This window comes from Cryptotermes secundus, unplaced genomic scaffold (assembly GCF_002891405.2).
Source record: "Cryptotermes secundus unplaced genomic scaffold, Csec_1.0 scaffold446, whole genome shotgun sequence".
Lineage (NCBI taxonomy): Eukaryota > Metazoa > Arthropoda > Insecta > Blattodea > Kalotermitidae > Cryptotermes > Cryptotermes secundus.
The window spans coordinates 2,512,838-2,534,545 of NW_019731271.1; the positions used below are offsets into that span (position 1 = coordinate 2,512,838).

A 21,708-nucleotide genomic window follows, 5' to 3' on the forward strand; every position below is an offset into this window, starting at 1 on the left:
AATAGAGACCAGTGGAGGGCTCTTATGAACACGGCGATGAACCTTCGGGTTCCATAAAATGCTGGGAAATTCTTGAGTAGCTGCAGAATTGGCGGCTCCTCCAGAAGGGCTTAGCTTCATGAATAAGTAAGTAAGTAACCTCTATTCACCAACATTAAGTTCTTTCATTAAAGTTTATTGTAGACATGCATTACCAAACTTAGTCAAAATTCATCAAGTACTTTCGGAAACGAAATGCGCAGCCAGATGGACAGGCGCTGTTTCCCAATATGGGGTCGTGTTGTGCACACACTGTGCAACAAACGTATCTATAATATGCACGAGTACCTATATTCAATGGAACCTAGAAGATGTAAATATAAATGCAATATAAATGTTAATAAAACCCGCCTCTGTGGTCTAGTGGTCAGAGTTCCTGAGGTCCGGGTTAGATTCCCGGCGCTACCAGATTTTTTTCTGAGACGTAGTAGGTTTGGAAAGGGATTCCCTCAGCCTCATGAGGATAATTAAAGAGCTATTTCAAGGAAATAGCGGCTCCGATCTAGAAACCCGAGATCAACTACCGTGGGGTTTTGTTGCGCTGACCACGCGACACCCTCTATCCGCAAAAGTTGGCACTAATTTCGCCGACAAGCGACGGTCGCCCGGTCGGTGTAGTTCGCTTGTGGACTAAAATCACAGAGTTTTTATAAATGTTAATAATAATTCAACACCCATTTCCGAAGCTACATTTAAATTCATGAGGCAGAGCGTTTTTAATAAATTGATATTTGCTTAACTGGCTAAGATATCCACTGCCTTACTCGCAAAAACCTGCTATTAAACCGCATGCTTGAGTAATATTACACAAGTCTACGCTCCTAAATTTCTTATTTCTAAGGCGTGTTATCCCCCTGATGACAATCATTTAGTGACCGAAACAAATCAAGGAATCCACTACATCTGCAGAAGTAAAGATCATATGAAGCTATAGTGATAATTTGTAACAGAGAATTCACCACCTTCCGATACATTCTCATATTCAGGCAGACTGGAAAGGCATTTATAAACACTACATTGGACACTGTACCGTCTGAGCTTTTGACAAATTTAAATGAACCGTAAATATATACATAAAGAAGAACTTAAAATCCTATCAACATCTAACCAACATTTCCAGCTTAGTCTTCTATCCTCTTTAGCTGAGATCCAAAATTTAACATCTCCGTTAATGATCCAATTCTTGGGTTATTGTACGTGCGGTTGTTAGCGATACTGCTGATCTTTCGGAGGTACATGTTGCCTCCACATTGAAGATTGGGCACAAGAATAGAAGTAACATCTGTAATTAATCACTGTGAAAGTCTAAAATCAGTAATCTTCAGCACTGTAGCCTATTATTTCATAAATACCTTACATCTGTGATAATCAGTTACAGGTTCTGATGAAGTGTGCTCAGTTTAATGACCAGAATTGCTTCAGGCATTGTCTGTGACAACAGATAGAGTTTATGCGAGGTGGACATCTGTATTTCTACTTTGTGTCTAAAGGTGCAGTAGCTTTGATTGCTAGTCGAAAATTTAGCAGATATATTGTAACCACTCCGATCACGGTGTCCACACTAAGTCATGAACTGTCTTTGCTCGCACGAATGCTGCGATCGTGGGTTCGAATCCCACTCAAGGCATGGATGTCTGTGTGTGCATTTATTCTGTGTTTGTGTTGTCCTGTGTGTAGGTAACGGCCTTGCGACAGTCTGATCGCTCCTCCAAGGAGTTCTACCGTTTATGTAAAAGACTATTACGCTCACTGATAAAGAGGTCAGGGTCCAACAAAGGGCTGTATAGCCATTGATGGATGAATGAAATATTGTAACCTCTCTACTCACACGTTGCCAATATATGAACTCTGCTAGCGATAGTTTCGGATCGTTTCTATTATATTTATGTACAACTTGTGCACGCATCACAAATTTTGCATTCGGAACTCCATAAAGCTTAAAGCCTCTGTTCTTTCTTCAGAGTTGCAATGTAAATAAAAGTGTCTATTACGTTTCTATTTGCTTTCCATTCAAACCGCATAATGAATCTGCCATTACTGCTGTATTTACAGTCGAAAATGGGCATGCGCTAAGTATTGTTCTCTTGTTAATTGTCAGCCGCTCGCTTTTGTCTCGTCCGTGTTTGTACAGCAACACCTGTGGAGTCAAGGGGTAGGAAGTATCCACATATTCATATGTTCAGCGGAATTTCGTGATTTAGCGGTCGACACTCTTGTTTATGTTCGGAAGTTTCGGCTCTAGCATCGGCCCGTTGATAATCTACCCTGAGATATTTCATAGTCTTCCTCAGTCCCTTCAGAGAAATTCTGTGAAAAGACATTAAATCAGACAACCATCAGTTCCTTCCGGATTTTTCTCACACCCATCATTCACACTTATTTTCTCCTTCTGTGCTATAAACTTTGTCCTTAAGAACGTCGCCAGATCTCTTAGGAGAATCAAGTTACTTAATTCACTTACAGCATCTTTTAATTATATCAGTTAAATTATGCCTAGTTTAGTCATTGAAAACTTGTTATACGAGCATATAGAACTGAAACAAAATCTAATTTCGTTTTAGTCCGACATCTTTCATTATGAAGAAAGCAGTCTTCTTGGATGTGACACCGTATAGATGTGGTTTTAACCGACGTTTCGGAGGAACCTATCGCCTCCGTCTTCAGGGTAGAAGAAAAAATAAGAAAATCCGCAAGCGAAAGACCGTGAGAACAGATACAAGCAGATGGAGGCGATACTTTCCTCCGAAACGTTGGTTAACACCACATCTACACGGTGCCACATCCCAGAAGACTGCTTTCTTCATAGTCACCGCCGTGAAAACCTCAAATCTTACATATCTTTCATTATGTTGTAAATTGTTTACGTTCCTATAATTTTAAACTTATTCGTTTGAATAATTAATGAAGGGTTAGAGTATAAGAGATTTAAACGCGTTTTGGTTTCATCTCTTTTGTGAAATATAATACGCGTATTTGAAAACATAATTTTTCTGACACATATATGTTAAAACTTATGCATACAGACGGTAATTCCAAACAGCTTTGCGAAGAAAATTTCTTGTTCCAGCCCCTTAACTGGTAACAAAATTCCCCAATATTTATGATATGGAACTCCTGTGTTCGTGTTATTCTCATAAGAATCTACCAAGGCCAGGAACACCGTTTAGTAACGGCCGGTTGTTTTTACTGCAACTGATTGCTAACACAACGCTCAACCGTCAAGCTGTAGGACCACCTATTGACAGCTGTCTGCTGCTGTTTATTCAATATTTCACAGCTATACTTCATGTTTGGAGGCCGTCATTTTCCTCCGAAATTTATGACTGTAACAAGTGTCATTATTAACGTTCAGTATTCGATAGGCCTTATGTGTTAATTTGAACGGCATTTCGGAAAAAAATCGTAATATATTTCATATTCCTAACTCTTCGCCACGCTGTCTAAGGCATGAACTGTCTTCGTCCGCTCGAAAGCTGGGATCGTTGGTTCGAATGCACTCGAGGTATGGATGTCTGTGTCCTCTTATTCTGTGTTTGTGTTGTTGTGTGTGCAGGTAGCTTCCTTGCGAAGGGCTGATCTCCTGCCCAAGGATCCTACCGACTTTGTATAGATTAAGACACTGAAAAAGCGGCCAAGGCCCAACTAAGAGCTGTAGCACCATAATAATATTTCCTAATTCTTCAGGCTGTTTTCCTCTCTTTTTCTCCACAGACAGACTTGCAACTTATGAAATATTGCTCAACTTTGACATGAGGAAGTAAATCCGTTCTGCAATCTATTGGCAAAGAGACTGCATCACAAAAGCCTCCCTCCATTTCTACACAATACGTTCTATGGAACTAGTTCCACTAGGCAAAGTTCCCATAATGTTAAATTATACGTTGAATTCAAACGTGACACGGATAAGGAAGGAATTCGTCTGAAATTGAGAAGCTGAATAGATCGGGTACCTTTTAACCTTGCAAGACCTTGTTATAACTTCCAATATAATAGCAGTATATTTGATTCCGTGCTGATTGCGAATATCGGCAAGGAAAAGGAAAAGAATGTTGAGCAGAGGGATAAAGCAGAAGCTGACAATCTGACAGGTGTCGGGGCGAAACCAGAGAATGCTCTTAGCTTCACTTCTCCTGGCTTTTCTTTCGCTCGTGACGCGACCCAACCCGTTGAAATCGTGACACTGATAAACAACAAGATTTCCGAGACGTGGCAGATCGTTACGAGGGTAAATTGTTATGGATATAAACAATACGCTGGAGCGCTTATGCCACTGTATAGTTTATTACACTGTTACAACCTGTCTTCTGTGTTTAAACATGTATTGAGAGCACTTGCCGTCTGCTTGGTATTATATACAGTAGAACAGCGGCTCTCATCTATTTGCAATTCACGGGAACCCTATCACTCTCGCATTGTACAGTACAGATAATAATCGACAAGTCTAATTGTTCAAATGAATCCTTTTATATGTTACTCTCACTAGAACGGAAGATATGGCATGATCATCTATCTATGGCTCTACAGCCTTTGTGGACGTTGGGCGTTTTATCAGTGTCCTAATCTATACCCAGTCGGTAGGACTTCTTGGACAGAGGACTAGCTCGTCGCTAGGTCGCTACCTACACACAGAAAACACAAATACAGAATAAACGCATACAGACATCCATGTTCGGAGTGGGATTCGAACCCGCGATCCCAGTGTTCAAGCGGGAAAAGACGGTTCATGCCTCAGACCGCGCGATCACTGTGGTCGGCCATGGCATGATCATGCACGCTGAAAATTCGCATCTAGAATTATGCACTAGAGCATGTGAAATAATTTAAGCTGCAAGGAACTGCAGTTTGTAACTTGGTCATGACTACATTTCGAGTGAAGCGACCGAAAGCGCAAGTCTGCTTCTTTCTCGTCGACATACGGTCGTCCACGTTATTGAAAGCTGGAAAGTTGTAGTCATTGACACATGGCAATATATTTAACATTAGAATTATGCAGAGAGCTGTATTATACCTCAGACCATCGGTTTAGAAACACATTTGGTTGTTATAACAATTAGAATTTCATGGTTTTAATATTACCAGTATATTTGCATTCGCCTTTAAGATATAACCAGAATGTGCTAAAATGTACTAGGACTATCGGCATGTAAGTGTTGAGTTCTCAATGTTCTCGCCGGAGAAGACTGCAGAACATTTATTCTCCGTGAAAGCCTCTAATCTTGCAGGTTAACGGTGGTTAATTGGTTGTTGTTACGAGCCAGAAGTGCCTTCATCATGTTATTTTTCATTCTTTCAAAATAAAGAGGACCTATCATAATTCTTCCTTGTCATTATACAGATTTAAAGTCGTACTATGCTTCCTCACCAGAAGTTCTCATGCCTCTCAGGCTGACAGTGATTGTAATTAAAAGTAACCAGAATAGTGGTTTTCACTGACCCATGTAATATCAACTTCCAGCATGTTGCAGTGATGTCCGGCAGTGTTATAAGCTGTAGACGGTTACAATATATTTCTTGTCCAAAATTCCTTCAGGAAAAAATTCTTGACTGTAGCTGTCAAACAGGTCATATTTGCTTCCCTTCCCTTCCGATCAGCTGGACACTCAGATTATTCTCAGTCCTTCATTCTAAATGATTGAAAATGGTAACAGCTCAGTTCCATGGAAGGGAAGCTTTCCTAAAAAAATTATGGCCACTTCATTCATTCATCAGTAATCTGTCAAGACGATAGATCCACAGTCTCTTCCAAAACAGTTCCTCCACTTAATGCGATCTTCTGTTTTTGGAAAAAGACTATCCAGGAAAAGTGATAATGTGGTAGTTTTTCCATTTGCTTTCCACATTGCAGTACAACAGCCGTTCAAACCACTCTGGTCACGCCTGTTGCTATACGAACTTGAACCTTCTCGAGCATCATTTGCTCTGTTCTTCAAGTCGCTGCTGATGACGCTGCTTCCGGCATCAGTTTTTGGTTTTTGGTGTCTCTCTTCGTCTGATGCCTACCCTTTGACCTGTCCAGCAAGGGAGGCCCTGCCAGTAGCTACGCTACGGTTCTTTGGCATACTCAAACCCCCTCACCACGATAAGGTGGAGACACCAACGAGGGGGTGGCCACTTATATTATCAAAACTTTCCCTCCTTTTATGGAAACCGAAAGTTCATTTTTTTAAACAACCCTCCATTGTATCTTACATTGAACTAGATAACTCAAGCCAGCACTTCTATCTTGTATCTTTGTATACGTTTTGATAACGACGGCACCTTCTCTTAAGTTTCCCAAATGACATTTTCCCTTAAGATTTAACTTTTTTTTTTTTCATTTCTCGTATGTATGTTTATGTACCACCCAATCAATCTCTATTGAGTTACCCTGATAATATCCCACACATGAACTATAAGCTCCCCATTATGTAATTTCCTCAATCCTCACTTACTTCATCTCTCTTCGAGCCATACTCTTTCCTCCGTACCCTCACCGTCTGTGTTCTTCCATTACTGTGACAGAACGAGTGGCATTCTCACAGCGATCCCTGAAAGCACCCACTTCATCGCGCCTCTGGCAAGCAGCTACAGCTCTTTCGCCCAGAATTCAAGACCCATATTCTTGCACGTGTCCAAGGATTGGACCTTCATAGAGGAGACTTGCATAACAAAGCAAAACGACGCAATACTTCTATCACGTCAAATTACTGATATTGTATTAACAACTGCAAGCGTCATTTTTGTGGCACGACGTACCGTAGTTGGTTGAGGCACTATGTTACAAGCCGGAAGGTCGCGGGATCGAGTCCCGATTAGGTGTAAAATTTTAGTTTATCTAGTCCTTCCAGCCGCACTGTGGTCCTGGGGTTGACTCAACCTCTATGAGAAATGAGTTCCAGGAATCTTCCTGGAGGGTAAAGGGCGGCCGGCGAATCAGGCTGATAGCCTTACCGCCATCTGTGTACCAGCTATCTAGAGAAAATTTGGGAGCCTTGATATCTTACAACCTTCACGGCCCGTTGCATGGATGGCTTTACGGTTTTTTTTACCTTCTAAGTGTCATTTTTAGTTGGCAAGTAAATAAGTCCTTCGGTGCATGATATTAACGCCCTTATGTTCCTTTTGTATTCACCGTGGCTTTATGCTCAGCTAGTCCACACGACTAATTCAAAATGACGGTACTACTCTTAGCGGGGCGAAATGCAGCACAAGGTAGGGGTATAGTGACGCGAGCATTATCCTGATGGATACAGTTTGATTTGTTTATGCCACGGGAAAACTAACAGTGAACGGATTTTAATCTCAGCAGTTGTGGCACTAGCAGCACTGCTATGTATACACGCCAGCGATACAGGAGTATGTGTGAAATTTGTACTCAGTAAGTAGCCGCAATCCAGTAGTGCAATGCATTCATTGTATCTGGCATATTAATAGTTGTTATAGACTCAAAATAAACACTACGAAAATTCAGACCTATAATATGATATCAAGATGACAAACAGAAGATTCTTCGAGCTCCATAAAATGAACTACACTCTATTCAAAGAGAATGGCTTTCCGAGATCAATGAAACGGAAATTCCGTATTCGCAGAAACAGAAGCTGAAAAGATGTCCTTTTTTTTTTTTAATTGCTGTGAAAGAGACCATATCCCGTGCACAGTTTGCTCTCAAGCAAATGCTGGAAATTTTTTTATCCTTGGCACTGCAGCCCCAGTGGGCCTAGGCCTACCTCCATGTACTCTGTTCAAAATGCTGGAATTTAGTCGAACAAATATGAATTTGATAACACTAAAGCGAAATTTTAACCGGAAAGGGCATATGGCTGTAGACTACAGCCACCTGCTCACGCTGGTTCCTCGCTCGCCGATTTTTCTAACCTGAAGGTGGAGGCGATACATTCCTCCGAAACGTCGCTTTACACAAGATATACACGGCACCACATCCCAGAAGACGGCATTATTTGCTTTTCTCCTGATTGATTGTGAGGACATAAGCGAAAATGTGGAGAAATTCATGACTGTCTTATATTCTAAAAAATGATGTACTTACTATGGTTTTTATTTCCCAGATCCCTTGCGCGAGGATGGCGCCACCTCGGCATCACCTCCAGCTCCACCACCCAGCTCTGGGTCTCATCTTCAGGCAAATGCCACACTTCCTACTGTTGCTATTGGTCAGCAGCGGTCACATGATTCTATGCGCGCCACAGCAGCAGTCCCACCACGGCAGGCACCATGGGAATTCCGCGTCACCAGACTACAACATGGGCGACAACAGTATGAGCTTCAGCATGGGAATGGAAGATACCAGGAGTACCAGTGGTGATCAGTTGGAAAGTGTCAATGTTTTCACTGGTCGCGACAGTGAAACAAAAGGTTTCAATAAGAACCTAGATGATTCCTTATTATTAGGTCCTGAACATAGTGATTTTGTGAGTCACAGTGATAACAAGAATCGAGGTGTTGAATCATTCGTGAACCGTGACGATGATCTCCTGAGTAGTGGTATCAAAACACGGCAAGATTCAGACCACAGCGATACTTTGTATGTAGGGCCGGATGAGACGGAAATGCGTCGCGACTCTGGCATGAACCGTGGTGTGGTTCACAGTGACACTAAGGGGCGAGTGGAAAGCATGGATGTTGGTGATCTTGTTGGCAGTGGTGATGAAGATATTCGGCTAAGAGAGCATCTGGCAAAGGATCACTCCCATTACGGTAATGGTGGGGGAGATCCCATATACGAGAACCGGGGTGACCCTAACATTGTAGGTCGCGGTAGACCCGTGGATGATGCTAAAAGAGATCCTGCAGTTGAGTATGGAAGCAGACATTCAATAGACTGGGATCGGATTGGACACGGTGATGATCCTTTGGATTTGGCTCACGAATCGAGAGTGAATGAAGGTCAGGGCGACCCCCTCATTATAGAGACAAAGAAAGGAAGAGTGAGGGGCATAACGCTGACTGCAGCGACCGGAAAGTTGGTTGATGCGTGGCTGGGAATTCCTTACGCCCAGAAACCCGTTGGTAAGTTTCCTCTGCTGCAACACATTTAACAGAGAATTCATGTCACCTTGCTTTTTTCTTATCAATCTAAAAATATCTAATGTCTCAACAGCAAACAAAAAGGAACATTCTCCGGCATAGTACATGGTTGCAGTAAAGAATGTTTTGCTTCCTATGGAATGTTCAAGAACTTAAAACGATCAATAATACCGCCTGGTTTCTGATGAATTTAAGAACAAAGTATATTTATGAAGCCCATTGTATCATTCTTTTCAGAAACATTCTATTTTCGGATATTTATTAAAATAATGGACTCTAATTATTTTTTTCTGCATGGATGTTAGATTCAGTCTCTTACCCAGGGAGAAACAAATGTATGAGAGTTATATAACGAAATATTGAGATTAATTATAGTTTTCCCTTAAATTGTATTTGTAATTAATATTTTTATAGTTTTATTTTCACTAGAGGTGCCGTATTTATATTTATACTCACACGACAATTCACAGATTTCGTCTCCTGGATGCTGCAAATGGTTAGTTTAAAAGTAATCACACATTCGTTTCTGATAATAGCGTAATGAAAGGCGTCTCTCTGAAGGTCATGTTCCAAACTATGTTAAATAAACGGGTCTGGCTATTCAATGGACAAACAAGATGTGTATCTCATATTCTGGTTGGGTGAACTGGTGCAAAGAGGACACAGGGAAAGCCCATTTCGAAGGTAAATTTTCAGAGCTAATTACGATCTTATAATGTGGACCGGACTGGGTTTGATACATCAAGGTTTTGATATAAGGTTTTCTTTTTCTGTAGTCGGATTCCTGGATATAATTAATTCATTTTACTGCTAATAAGGACAGCCTCTTGGTTGAAGAACCAGTTGCATATAATCATAATATTAGCGGAATATGTGTTATGATATACTTTTGTAATTCTTTGTCCTCCATTATAGAAACTTAAAATGTTATAGGGTGATATAATCAAGGAGCATTTAACACGCATCAGAGAAATGAGATTCTAATATTCAATTTTATTCGGAAATCCTGAAGGGAAAACATTTTAGAGTTTAATATTGAAGTGGATGTTAAAGAAGTAGGCTGCGAAGGCGTTGACTAGGTTGAGCTGGCTCATGACAGAGCCCAGCACAGGCACTTGGGAACATAGAAATAAATTTTCAGATTCTATAGAAGGTGAATGTCTTGTCCAGCTGAGAAATTAACAACGTCTCAAGAAAAAATATTTTCCGTTAATTTGGTAGTTTGCTACAGGAATTTTGAAACAAGTCACAGCTAACCATATTGCAGCTCCTACATTAAGTTGTGACGTATAATTTCTGATCATAATCTTTGGTTTTCAATAGGACCTCTACGTTTCCGCCACCCTCGTCCAGTCGACCGCTGGGACCAGAATGGTGAAATTTACAACGCCACGAAAATGCCGAATAGCTGTGTCCAAATCATAGACACAGTTTTCGGTGACTTTCCTGGTGCCCTCATGTGGAACCCGAACACGGCTCTGTCGGAGGACTGCCTGTATATCAACGTGGTCGTTCCGAAACCACGTCCTCGCAACGCCGCCGTCATGGTTTGGATCTTCGGTGGAGGATTCTACTCGGGCTCGGCCACTCTTGACGTCTACGATCACAAAATTTTGGTGTCTGAAGAAAACGTTATCATTGTCTCTATGCAGTATAGAGTCGCGTCGCTTGGATTTCTGTTCTTCGATACGAGCGATGTTCCTGGAAACGCCGGCCTCTTCGATCAACTCATGGCACTACAGTGGGTGCACGATAACATCCAGGCCTTCGGTGGGAACCCCAATAACGTGACACTGTTCGGTGAGTCAGCTGGGGCCGTGTCTGTTAGCTTGCACCTGCTGTCACCACTCAGCAGGAACCTCTTCAGTCAGGCGATCATGGAGTCTGGATCTCCGACGGCACCTTGGGCAATTATCAGTCGTGAGGAGAGCATCCTCCGTGGTTTGCGTCTAGCTGAAGCTGTTGGGTGTCCGTGCAGCCGATCAGACATGCGAGCTGTTATTGACTGTCTCAGAAGTAAGAACGCTACGGATCTTGTCAACAATGAATGGGGAACTCTTGGTATCTGTGAATTTCCCTTTGTGCCGATAATTGACGGGGCGATTATCGATGGAGCACCTCAGAGGTCACTAGCGGAGAAGAACTTCAAGAAGACGAACATTCTAATGGGGAGTAACACAGAAGAGGGCTACTACTTCATATTATATTATTTAACACAGCTGTTTCGAAAAGAGGAAGATATTCGTGTTAATCGAGAAGAGTTCTTGCAATCGGTCCGGGAACTTAACCCTTACGTCAACAATATAGCGCGACAGGCGATTGTGTTCGAGTACACAGACTGGTTAAACCCCGACGATCCAAATAGTAACCGTGATGCTCTGGACAAAATGGTGGGCGATTACCAGTTCACGTGCAACGTGAATGAATTTGCGCACCGCTACGCCGAGACGGGGAATAATGTGTACATGTATTACTTTAAACATCGTACGGTGAGCAACCCGTGGCCATCCTGGACCGGCGTCATGCACGGAGATGAAATTAACTACGTTTTCGGCGAGCCGCTGAATCCATCTAAGGACTACGAACCGAGTGAGGTGGAGCTAAGCAAGAGGATGATGCGTTACTGGGCTAACTTCGCCAAGACAGGGTGAGTAAACCCAACACTTAGTGCAATTTTGCCTTTACTTCTTCCTTTATAATTATTCTGCCAGCCTGTCACAGTAGCCGCGCGATCTAAGGCATGAACTGTCTGCGTTCGCTCGGACGCTGAGATCGTGGGTTCGAATCCCACTCAGGACATGGATGTTTGCCGTGTGTATGCGTTTATTGTGTGTTTGTGTTGCCCCGTGTTTAGGTAGCGGCATTGCGACGTGTTGATAACACGTCCAAGAGTCCTATCATATGTGTAAAAATTATTACGGAACTGAATAAGAGGCCTGGGCCATGAACCGGCTGAAAGAGGCATTGAAAAAGAAATAAATAAAAAAATCTGCCAAGAGATCTAAGGTACTTTAATTCCGAGGGTTAAAGCATTCTGTACAACATTTTTTTCTCAAATGTTCTACGCGATATTTTGAACTCTGACGCTCTGACGCTGTGAAGAATTAAATTTTCTAGGATATAACCCCGTGTAATCTATTGCAAGTCAACGGACAGAACTTTCTACTTCCTTCACGCTGGTTTCTTGTTTATCTTACTCTTTTACGCTTTACATGGAGGCGAAATGTTCCTCCCGAAACGTCATTTGACTTTCAGCAGAGCTCCTTATTAAAATCTGCTGTATAATTCTAACGAATCGCTTGAAGACGGGTGCAGAGCCAATCCCCGAAACTCGTTGCGCATGCACTTGCCTGGCAGTCGCCGAATACGGAAAGTGATCACGATGGGCCTCGCGGAGACAAATAATTGAAAATAAGTGACATATTTTTGTATGTTCAGTATTTGTTTTTGTCAACAAGAATATCTAGACCTGGGGTTGATATTAAGATTGTTCCCTTATTTCAGTACATTTTAAATATCGGCCGAAGAACTGCCGCTCTCGTCACTATACAGTGATATTACAATTCAAATTATGCACATTTCAAACTGATATTAATTGATCGTATTGCTCTTTATATGGATCATATTCAGATGTATTTTGGGTTCTCTTAGGGTCTCAAAAACTAGTCCTCTTAGAACCAATACAGGAGTTCTGTAGACATAGTCCTACTAGAATAAAAATAAATGTATATTCGGTGAATGTATAGGTCGATAAATCTTCTCTGCCCTCAGTTTTCTCCCGTCCTGCCTGCCTTGTCCTTACTACAACACCATATGAGGTAGATAGACTCAATATATGAAGAAATCTATGTCCATTTCAGTTCAGTCGCTAGGTAACATGGTTAGATGCATAAGTCACTTCATCTGGTATACAAGTATTCTGAACGTACGAGTATAGCCACGTGTGTCACAAAAATGATTCATTTTATTACCATACTATAATTTATTTTACGTTAAAGACAGACTGAGAAAGGATACTGTAAAAGGCCCTTCAAAGCAAAAGAAACCTATAGTTATGCGTTAGCTAAATGCTTCAGAATTGTATCTGAGCAATAGTCCGTTGTGATATCAACCTATTATTTGTTATTTCGAAAGTACTATATATGCTGAAAAAAAACATACAAGAATTGGTGTTCAGGCACATCTACTATCTGAATCGACTAGGTTCGATCCCAGGTCTAGTCAAGTGGGATTTGTGGTGGACAAAGTGGCGCTGGGGCAGGTTTTCTCCTAGTATTTCGGTTTCCCCTGCCAATCTTCATTCCACCAATTGCTCCAAAATCACCCCCACCTATCATCTGGGGCTGGTACAATAGGCCAGAAGTGGCCGCAATACAAGGGACTTAGACCCACCTCACTAGCAATAAAAAAATCTGAATACACTAAAACTGCTTACATGTTCTCCAAACGCATTATTTTGGGACTAGCTTGGTTAAATACCCTTTTTAGCTTTACACTTTATTTTATAAACGTTTAAAAATACATCAGAGAATTTGAAATTCCTTTACAACGCCTTGCATAGAAGACCGCAGATGGTATCAAGACTATAGAAGTTTGAAACACGAGCTATGACAGAGTTTTCTGTCCTTTCTTTTGAATTTAACATGAAGTACCTTCATCCCCGAACACACAGTTAGGTCGTACGAGGAGCTAATCTTCTTACTGCAGCCTCTGCTTGTAAAACAGAACTCCACAATTGCTATCCTTGGCTTTTTCTAAAGCCGAGGAATTAAGTTGGAATCCTACTTCACTCTCTCGCTGTCCGAAATATGCTTGCGACGCCTTTTTTCATTTTCTGTGTCCACCATGGCCTCTTTCATCTAGGGCGTTAGAATGCAAAATAAGAACATTTGCAACATACATACAACGTCAAGAGATAATATAATTCTACATAAAAGAAAGGGCATTTTGTTTGCTTTGAATAAAATTGAACATGATATCTTCCTGTAGATTATTCTTACGCAAGAGTTTCGGCTATACTGAGAGATGTTCATGATTTTCCTCACTTAATTTTGAAGATTCCCCTGTCTTGAAATTGGCCACGACCACTTCCTTTTCAATATTCCCAGGTTCACTGCATTGATACAGCGACATTAAATAACCCTTGAACGAACTACTCAAGCATTTTTAGCATACTTTCCTTATTTTAAAAAAAATGAAAGTAGGCTTATGCACTCACCAAACTCTTTGCATGTCTTTGAATCCCCCCATATCAACTTTTGAATGCCTGAACCGGTCTTTATGAAACTTGGTATATATGTCATACCACCTGAGCCCATCTCAATATCGTACTTTATAAATCCATTTCATCGGTCTGTACGTGCATCCTATCTTTGGTATGCAAAGTCTCGATAAAGTGTGTCCCTCTTTTCATTGTTAGGCAACGGCCCTGTAAACATGTCCCCGCGGCAAAAAGAAAAACGCTTAACAGTAGAAGTGTTTGACGCATGTTTCTAGGGATCTGTCTGTGTATTCCTCTATCGTTGCTAGATAGTAACTCGGTAAATACGTTCGTCGACAAAGAAAAATTGTTGGAGGCGTCATTTTGTATGCAGTCCATGTCGTATTAAGGGAAAGTAGGTGGTTGGTTCTTCCCAGAAGTTCTTTAATATTTAATTTGTGTAAATTAGGCAGTTTTCCAGTAATTTTGATGGCTCTGTCATGAACTGAATATTTGTGATATAATTTGAATATTGTGCGTTAACTTACTTGTATTCGCTTATTTCTGTTCATTCAACGAAGTTGTCTGTAACTCAGGCAATATACCCCCAAACGATTGAGGAAAGTGTATAATACGTAATTAGGATGAATGGGGAATGAAGTTGTCATGACCTGATTTAAGATACTATCCTGGCAGTTGTCTAGAACAGAAAAAAAAAACACGAAAACCCTCAATCAGAATAGCCAATGTCCCGCCAGATATTCGAACTGGGTTCCTCCCAAAACAAATCAGAAGTGTTACAGCTTGAGCTGACTTGCTCGGGTGGGAGTTTATAAAAAACAAACGAGAACAATGGAGGTCGCATGAATTTGTTTGTTCACGGGGTCACAGGATACAGGATGAAGAGGAATTTGATAATGCTAGCCCAAAATTGTGAGAACAAGAAACAATACTTGAAAATCCGATTCCGATGTTCCTCTGTCAATAAATTTCAAAGGGTGGAAGATCTGAAATATAGCCGGAAAAGTTTTAATCCTGGTAATTTGAATAGGCCAAGTCTGAATCATTGTTTACGACAATGAATATCAGTGTTCGTACAAATAGCGTTTATGCCAGAATGAATAGCCTATCATTCAGCTGGCCTGAGGGGCGAGATATTCAAACTGTACTCTGTGTATGCTATATCGAATGACTGTGATCCATGGGCTTATGGAGGATGTGAGCAATATGGCGTGGTGCTACGCGAATCTCCTCTTTACGGAGTAGACCTTACACACAATTGGATTTATTGTTCTCCCCAGATTACAAGTACATCTCTTGCAAAATTAAATGTTGGAAAAATCGTTCATTGAGGATTTCTTCGAACGATTATGAAGGAGGATTACACTGCCCATTGCAATTTCGCCTATTGGGTGGTGGAGTCCAACTAGGTCTACTCGGCACGGCGACCACTGATTGGCCTATTGTAGCCTTCCCCGAGTGGTTATGATGATGGAGAATTTGGTGGAATGAAGATTAGCAGGGGAAACCGAAGTACTCGGAGAAAACCATCCCCAGCGTTAATTTATCCACCACAAATCCCACTTGACGAGACCCGGGTCGCCGTGGTGGGAAGCCAGCGACTAACCGCTTGTGCAGTAGCAGTTGCAGTTAGTATTAACAGCTGTTTCTTTTCTGGCCATGACAATTTTAAAATCACTTTAACGGTTACGAAATAGTTCCTATGAAAATGCCAGGTGTTTTGTCAAGTCGCAGAATAACGTTATGACATTGAAATACTCATGCACTAGAAGGATCCTAACATACACAAATGGCAGGTGGAACTATTCATATGATACGATTAATGGCATCATAATTTGAGTAATTGCTTATTATGATTTAGTTCAGAATATAATTTTCGTCTTGTGTCCGTTTAACTAGTGTTTACACGATGTACATTATATATAAAGAAAGTTTGCCTATATTTCTTCGGGACTTCTGGGAATGAATTATTGAGAAAGTATTTTTAATTTGTATTAATGAACATTAATGAAAATGTTATTTCAAGTGGAATTTCATGGTTTGTGCTCGTCATCTGACGTTTTTATTAACACAGTTGCTTATTCTACTAACGTACTTTGATGAAAGATCACATGGAATTCGAAAAATTTAGTTATTCTCCAGTAGGTAGGCCTGCAAGAAAGAGAGAGATGACGGAACAAGTTTCTTTATAATTTTGAGACATTAATTTGGCATGTGTCAGCTAATGTTGTTATATTGGTTCTGGTCTGAAGCAGTATGACACTATGTCAGTTCGAGAATTATACGTAGAAATTCATTCACTTTCTTCGATTGTAGGAGCTAGTAGGAAGAAGCCATATTGGAGACAGAGTCTTAGATAGAATTTCTATATTATTAAATCAACTTCGTGAAATGTGACCTCGGTTGACTTAATGGTGGTTATAATTTTCGTTGATGGAAGTTGTTTATGAAGCGACTCTTTCCACATTAGCCGCTAAGTATCACCTGTTCTATAGAACTCTAATGTTGGGATGACTTGTGTTCAGCTATGAGCCTCAAGCCCAGGTCACCTTCCAACACCGAAAGAAGGCCCTTGGTGTGCTGTAAAGAATTTGGTCGGGAGTATTCCTTAGATATAATTACCCCTCATCAGTCATATGACGAGGAATTCTTCCGTCGATTCGTATGTTATTTAACAACACTGTATTAACTGAAGGTAGTATTTGTACCACTGAAGTTAGATTTTTATGTAGGTAAACGCGGAAGAAACGATTGTAGCCTACTTCGAAGTGCCTCCAGCCTTCGTTTACAGAGACATAGAAACGCCTCTAAAATCCTCAGCATGGATACATAATCCTTGTCTGTGTTTCGAGTCGGAAAATTCACTTCTGTCTTTGTCACATGACCTTGCCTTGTTCGCCGCGAATTCCCTTACGTGGGGAAGAAACGGCCTCCAGATGAGGGGGCAGCTGTGGATATGTCGAACAAGTTTGGGGGATCGGCGTCGAGCTAACGACTCCTCATTTTAGAGGAACAAGTTTCCGGAACTATTCTGACGACAATCATGGTTGCCAAGCGACGCTATTCTGAAGTTAACCGCCAGCGACCAAGAACCGTAAGATGATTTTCAAGTAATCTGTAAAATTGCTTAATAGAGGTCTCAGAGTGTTTCATAACAACTTTTAGAGTTCTAGAGGAAGGAATACCTTTGTTACGGTTACGTTTATTGTACTTTTAATGAGTTTCAAAGAAATATAAGGTGTTATATCGCAAATGTAGTCAGGTTTTAGCACAGTCTTGGCAGTTTTAATAGTGTAATCTCTCGGATCATGACAGTCACAGGATTCGAGAAAAACCTATAAGAATTTGAGTTCACACATTTTATATATATATACCCTTAGCTCATTATCCATCCTTAAATTTTAATACGTGCGCCTTCCTTTTTCTTTGTCCTCTCTTGTTTTTCTCTCGGTCTCCTCAAATGCACGAAGTGATTTTCATCTCATTATCATGATCCCTTCAGAACAAAACGAAAGTAAGTTGATATCAAAGAAACCTCCCCTTTTCAGTATCTAAGAGAAAGAACTACAAGTATTATATATATATATAAATTATACGTATTTCTTTTAGGGAAACTCCAGACATTAGCAATTAGTTTTTTAAAGTTTTCGACATCAGAAGGATATTGTGATATTTTTGCACGTCTTCCACTTCTCTACACATGTTTATACTCATCTTCAAAGACGAATGCCAGACTAGTATCTGGAATATGCCGTTACATATTTGTTCCAGATCCTTACTTAAGTGCAATTAACGATCTTCCCGCCACCATATTTAACAGTATTTAAGCTTTATATTTAAAATGTCAACAAATAATCTATAGGAATCAGCCATTCTAATTCCAAGATATAATTTTGTGAAGTTTAATCTCCGCTCCAGCTTAATGGTAAAAAGTCAACTGCATTTCTTACGTAATCTGTAAGTTCCTTGATACTCTGTTTCGGCATATGTTTAGATATGCCTCCAGGGATGGATATATCTCTGTCTTGCATAGTTCGGAAAAAGATGAAAACCCCAAGCGTTACTGCCAACTCAGTTTCCCTACTAAACAAACCCGAGTGACTTCATGCACTGCATTAATGTAAACCAGTTAGCAATCGCCAATCTCTGGATGAGTGTGTTTTAAAATACTATGGCATATAGACCCCTTGCTAGGCAACGACCGCGAAACAAACAACGAGACAACAGCCGTTGCTAGGCAGTGGCCAGCGCGCAACAATGGAAATACAGTTGGAAGCGGTGTTTTCTATGTGGGCCTCTCCGAAGTTATATGATTCCACCGACCGATTTCGAATCGATTAGTAAGTGAAGTGAGTTGATTGGTGAGCACTTATTTAGTTAGAGGAGTTAGCTGAGGCACGTGAATATTCTGGAACCCGGAGTAAGAAGAATGCACGCCGTTATAAGCCGTTACCAGACAACGACTGGTGAAGGCACAGCATATCCTAAACACTTAAAACCTTCTGTAGTGAATTGTAGAATGTCTGAATTAGCGATAGCATTATACATAGTTACTTATAGCTACGATCCTTAAGCTATGAGTAAATCCAATAATCAATCCAAAAACCTGTATATAGTCACCCCATCACGTGACAATACATATTAATGAGAGCTCTGATTAACTGTATGTTGATGTAAATGTTGGTACCTGACATAATCTATAGAGGAAAATCCTTGAGGAGCTGATGGTAACTCATCTAGTAAATCAGTTGAAATTTCTCGCCTTTTATAGACTCTGAAATTTCATTATCGCGTTCACTACAGCTTTCCACTCGACCACTTCATAATGAACTTAATATTTTCACATCCAAATTCCTTGGGGTTCATTTTAATATTATGTCTAATTCACACCATGTCTCAAACGTGTTCTCTTCTTTTAACACCTTCAGATCAATATTCTGTACAAATTTTATCATCCCAATTCGTGCTACATGTCCCACCTATCTCACCATCGATCTCAGACTGATGACCAATATTGTTTCTGTATCAAACTATATTTTATACTCATCCTTTCTACATTGGAATATTAACCACATGTATTTCCATAGTGGCCGGTCACGGTAGCCGATCGGTCTAAGGCATATACTGTCTCCGCTCGCTTGGAAACCGGGATCGTGAGTTCGAATCCCACTCAGGGCATGGATGTTAATTTGTGTGTGTGCGTTTTTCTGTGTTTATATACGGGTAGAGGCCCTGCGACGAGCTGATCACCCACCCAAGGAGTCCTACCGAATGTATAAGATCTAGAAAAACCGAAGTGAACGGAGAAGTTCATGGAGGTAGGCCTAGGCCCACTGGGGCTGTAGTGCCAAGGAAAAAAAATTCCATAGAGTCACCATAATGTTTCCCTGCACTAAGCTACTTTCCAGTTGCAGTACAGTTCAGTTGCTTCTGCTTACATGTATGTGCCAACTATATAGCAGGAACTGCAATACATTCTCTTGAAATACTTCCCAGTACATTCCCTTCAACAGCACATACTCGTAGCTTATGAGTTCTTTGAAAATGAACAAAGTTCAGATATCTGGAAATGACAGTAACAAATCGAAATTACATTGAAGAATAAATGAGGAGCGAATTAAATTCCGAGAATACTCACTACCTTTCGTTTCAGTCTCTTTTTTCCAGCTTCGTATCTGAAAACGTGAGAAGATAATATGATAGTGGATCTTGAGGAAGTGGATATCGGCGTTGAATTGAATTCAGTCTGCTGTGGATACGGTCCAGTAGAGGGCTGTTGTGAACACGTTAATATACCATCTGATTCCTTAAAAGGCCTGGAATGTCTTGATAATCTTAATAACTGTTAAATTCTTAAAAAAGGAATCTGCTACGTGTAGCTAGTTTATCATCACCGTCAACATCTTTGGCAAGACACCCCTACTGACCTACGACCTTCCTTCAAGGTTCTGTAAGATTTATCTGTAGACCATGCGTTTCTCACTTCTTTGATTTTGTTTGCAAAACAAGTTCATTATCCTTGCGTCCAATCCCAAACGTGGAGGATGAGGTCTCTGTATTCATGTCCTCCAGAGACAAGGTGGCCCAATTATACCTGCAGGCACCGGGTTCCTTTCTCTTCGCCTGCTACGACTCTAAAAGCTACGACGGAGTTATTCTAGCCTGCCTCCACCCAGGAACCATGCAGCTATATATTTTGTTTAATTAGTTACTTGGTTAATTATTAATCAGTTTGTTACTAATTACTGAAATGTAAAACCATAAATTGCAATATATCGGTTTTAGAGCCATAAAATATTTTAAATACTTCAATTTCAGTAAAGTCTGGGAAGAAGACGCAATGTAATGGATCTGTTGTCCACTCCGAACGATTACTGGCACCAGGAGTTTTAAGTGTCCATCTGTTTGACTCTAACTCCAGAGTTATCTCATCTAGCGTTAGCATACGCGGAGAAAGAAAAAAGGAGGTAACGCTGAATCCTCTAGCACGGGATAAAAGCACTCGGCTGTCTCTGCTGACAAGGGGAATGTGTTGTAGAAGTCAGATAATGAGGCTGTGATGCTGTTAACAGAGGGGGGGGGGGCAGGTAACAAGGCATGGGGATGCTATCCCTCTCGTCACTCCACTGTCTCCTTATCCTACAGCCTAATGGGAATTCTACGTGTGTATTAGTCTCTCCGCCGGTCACGGTAGCCAAGCGGTCTAAGGCATGTATTGTCTTCGCTCGCTTGGAAACCGGGATCGTGGGTTCGAATCCCACTCAGGTCATCGATGTTTAGTTTGTGTGTGTACGTTTTTCTGTATTTGTGTACAGGTAGAGGCCTTGGGATGAGTTGATCACCCGCCCAAGGAGTCCTACCGAATGTGTAAGAGCTAGAAAAACCGAAATGAACGAAGTTCATGGAGATAGGCCTACGCCCACTGGAACTGTAGTGCGAAAGAAAAAAAAATTAATCTCCCCAAAACAAGATATCGGATTTGCATCCATTTCATACTCTGATACTGGGTCGTTTAACAACTTGCGGGTATCCGTTATTGCTAATGTAACTGTGCCGGAGGTGTGCTTGTGCAATTCCAATTGAAGGAGAGTTGAAGCGTGCTCATGAAGAGACAGGTACGAAAGAAATTGCAGTAAATTCGTACTTCTTACCAGAGACACAGTCCTTTCTAGTCTAGTCTTTGCCACTGTAACAACTCTTCAGGCAGTTATAAGATTTTCATAGAACTTTTGGACACCTTACCTTGACAGAACATCCCACATTTATACGGTAATTCATGTTTCCACACCGCAGACTTCCGGGAGGCCATGCGCCCTTCTGGCCGGACAATGACACCAACTGTTTAATTTCCTAACCAATGACACACTTTATGGAACAAGGCCCTTCTTGAGAGAGTGAGGACCGCTCAGTTACGCAAAGAT

At 41.0% G+C, this 21,708-nt stretch overlaps 1 protein-coding gene across 1 annotated transcript in view; it reads left to right on the forward strand.

Moving 5' to 3' along the window:
- LOC111866802 (acetylcholinesterase) overlaps positions 1–21,708 on the forward strand; it is a gene marked incomplete in the record, with an annotated part of 712,234 nt that overhangs the window by 554,397 nt on the left and 136,129 nt on the right. Inside the window, 2 exon segments of the mRNA XM_033752417.1 lie at positions 8,088–9,048; positions 10,390–11,713. Of these exon segments, the coding sequence (XP_033608308.1) occupies positions 8,103–9,048; positions 10,390–11,713 (2,270 nt within the window).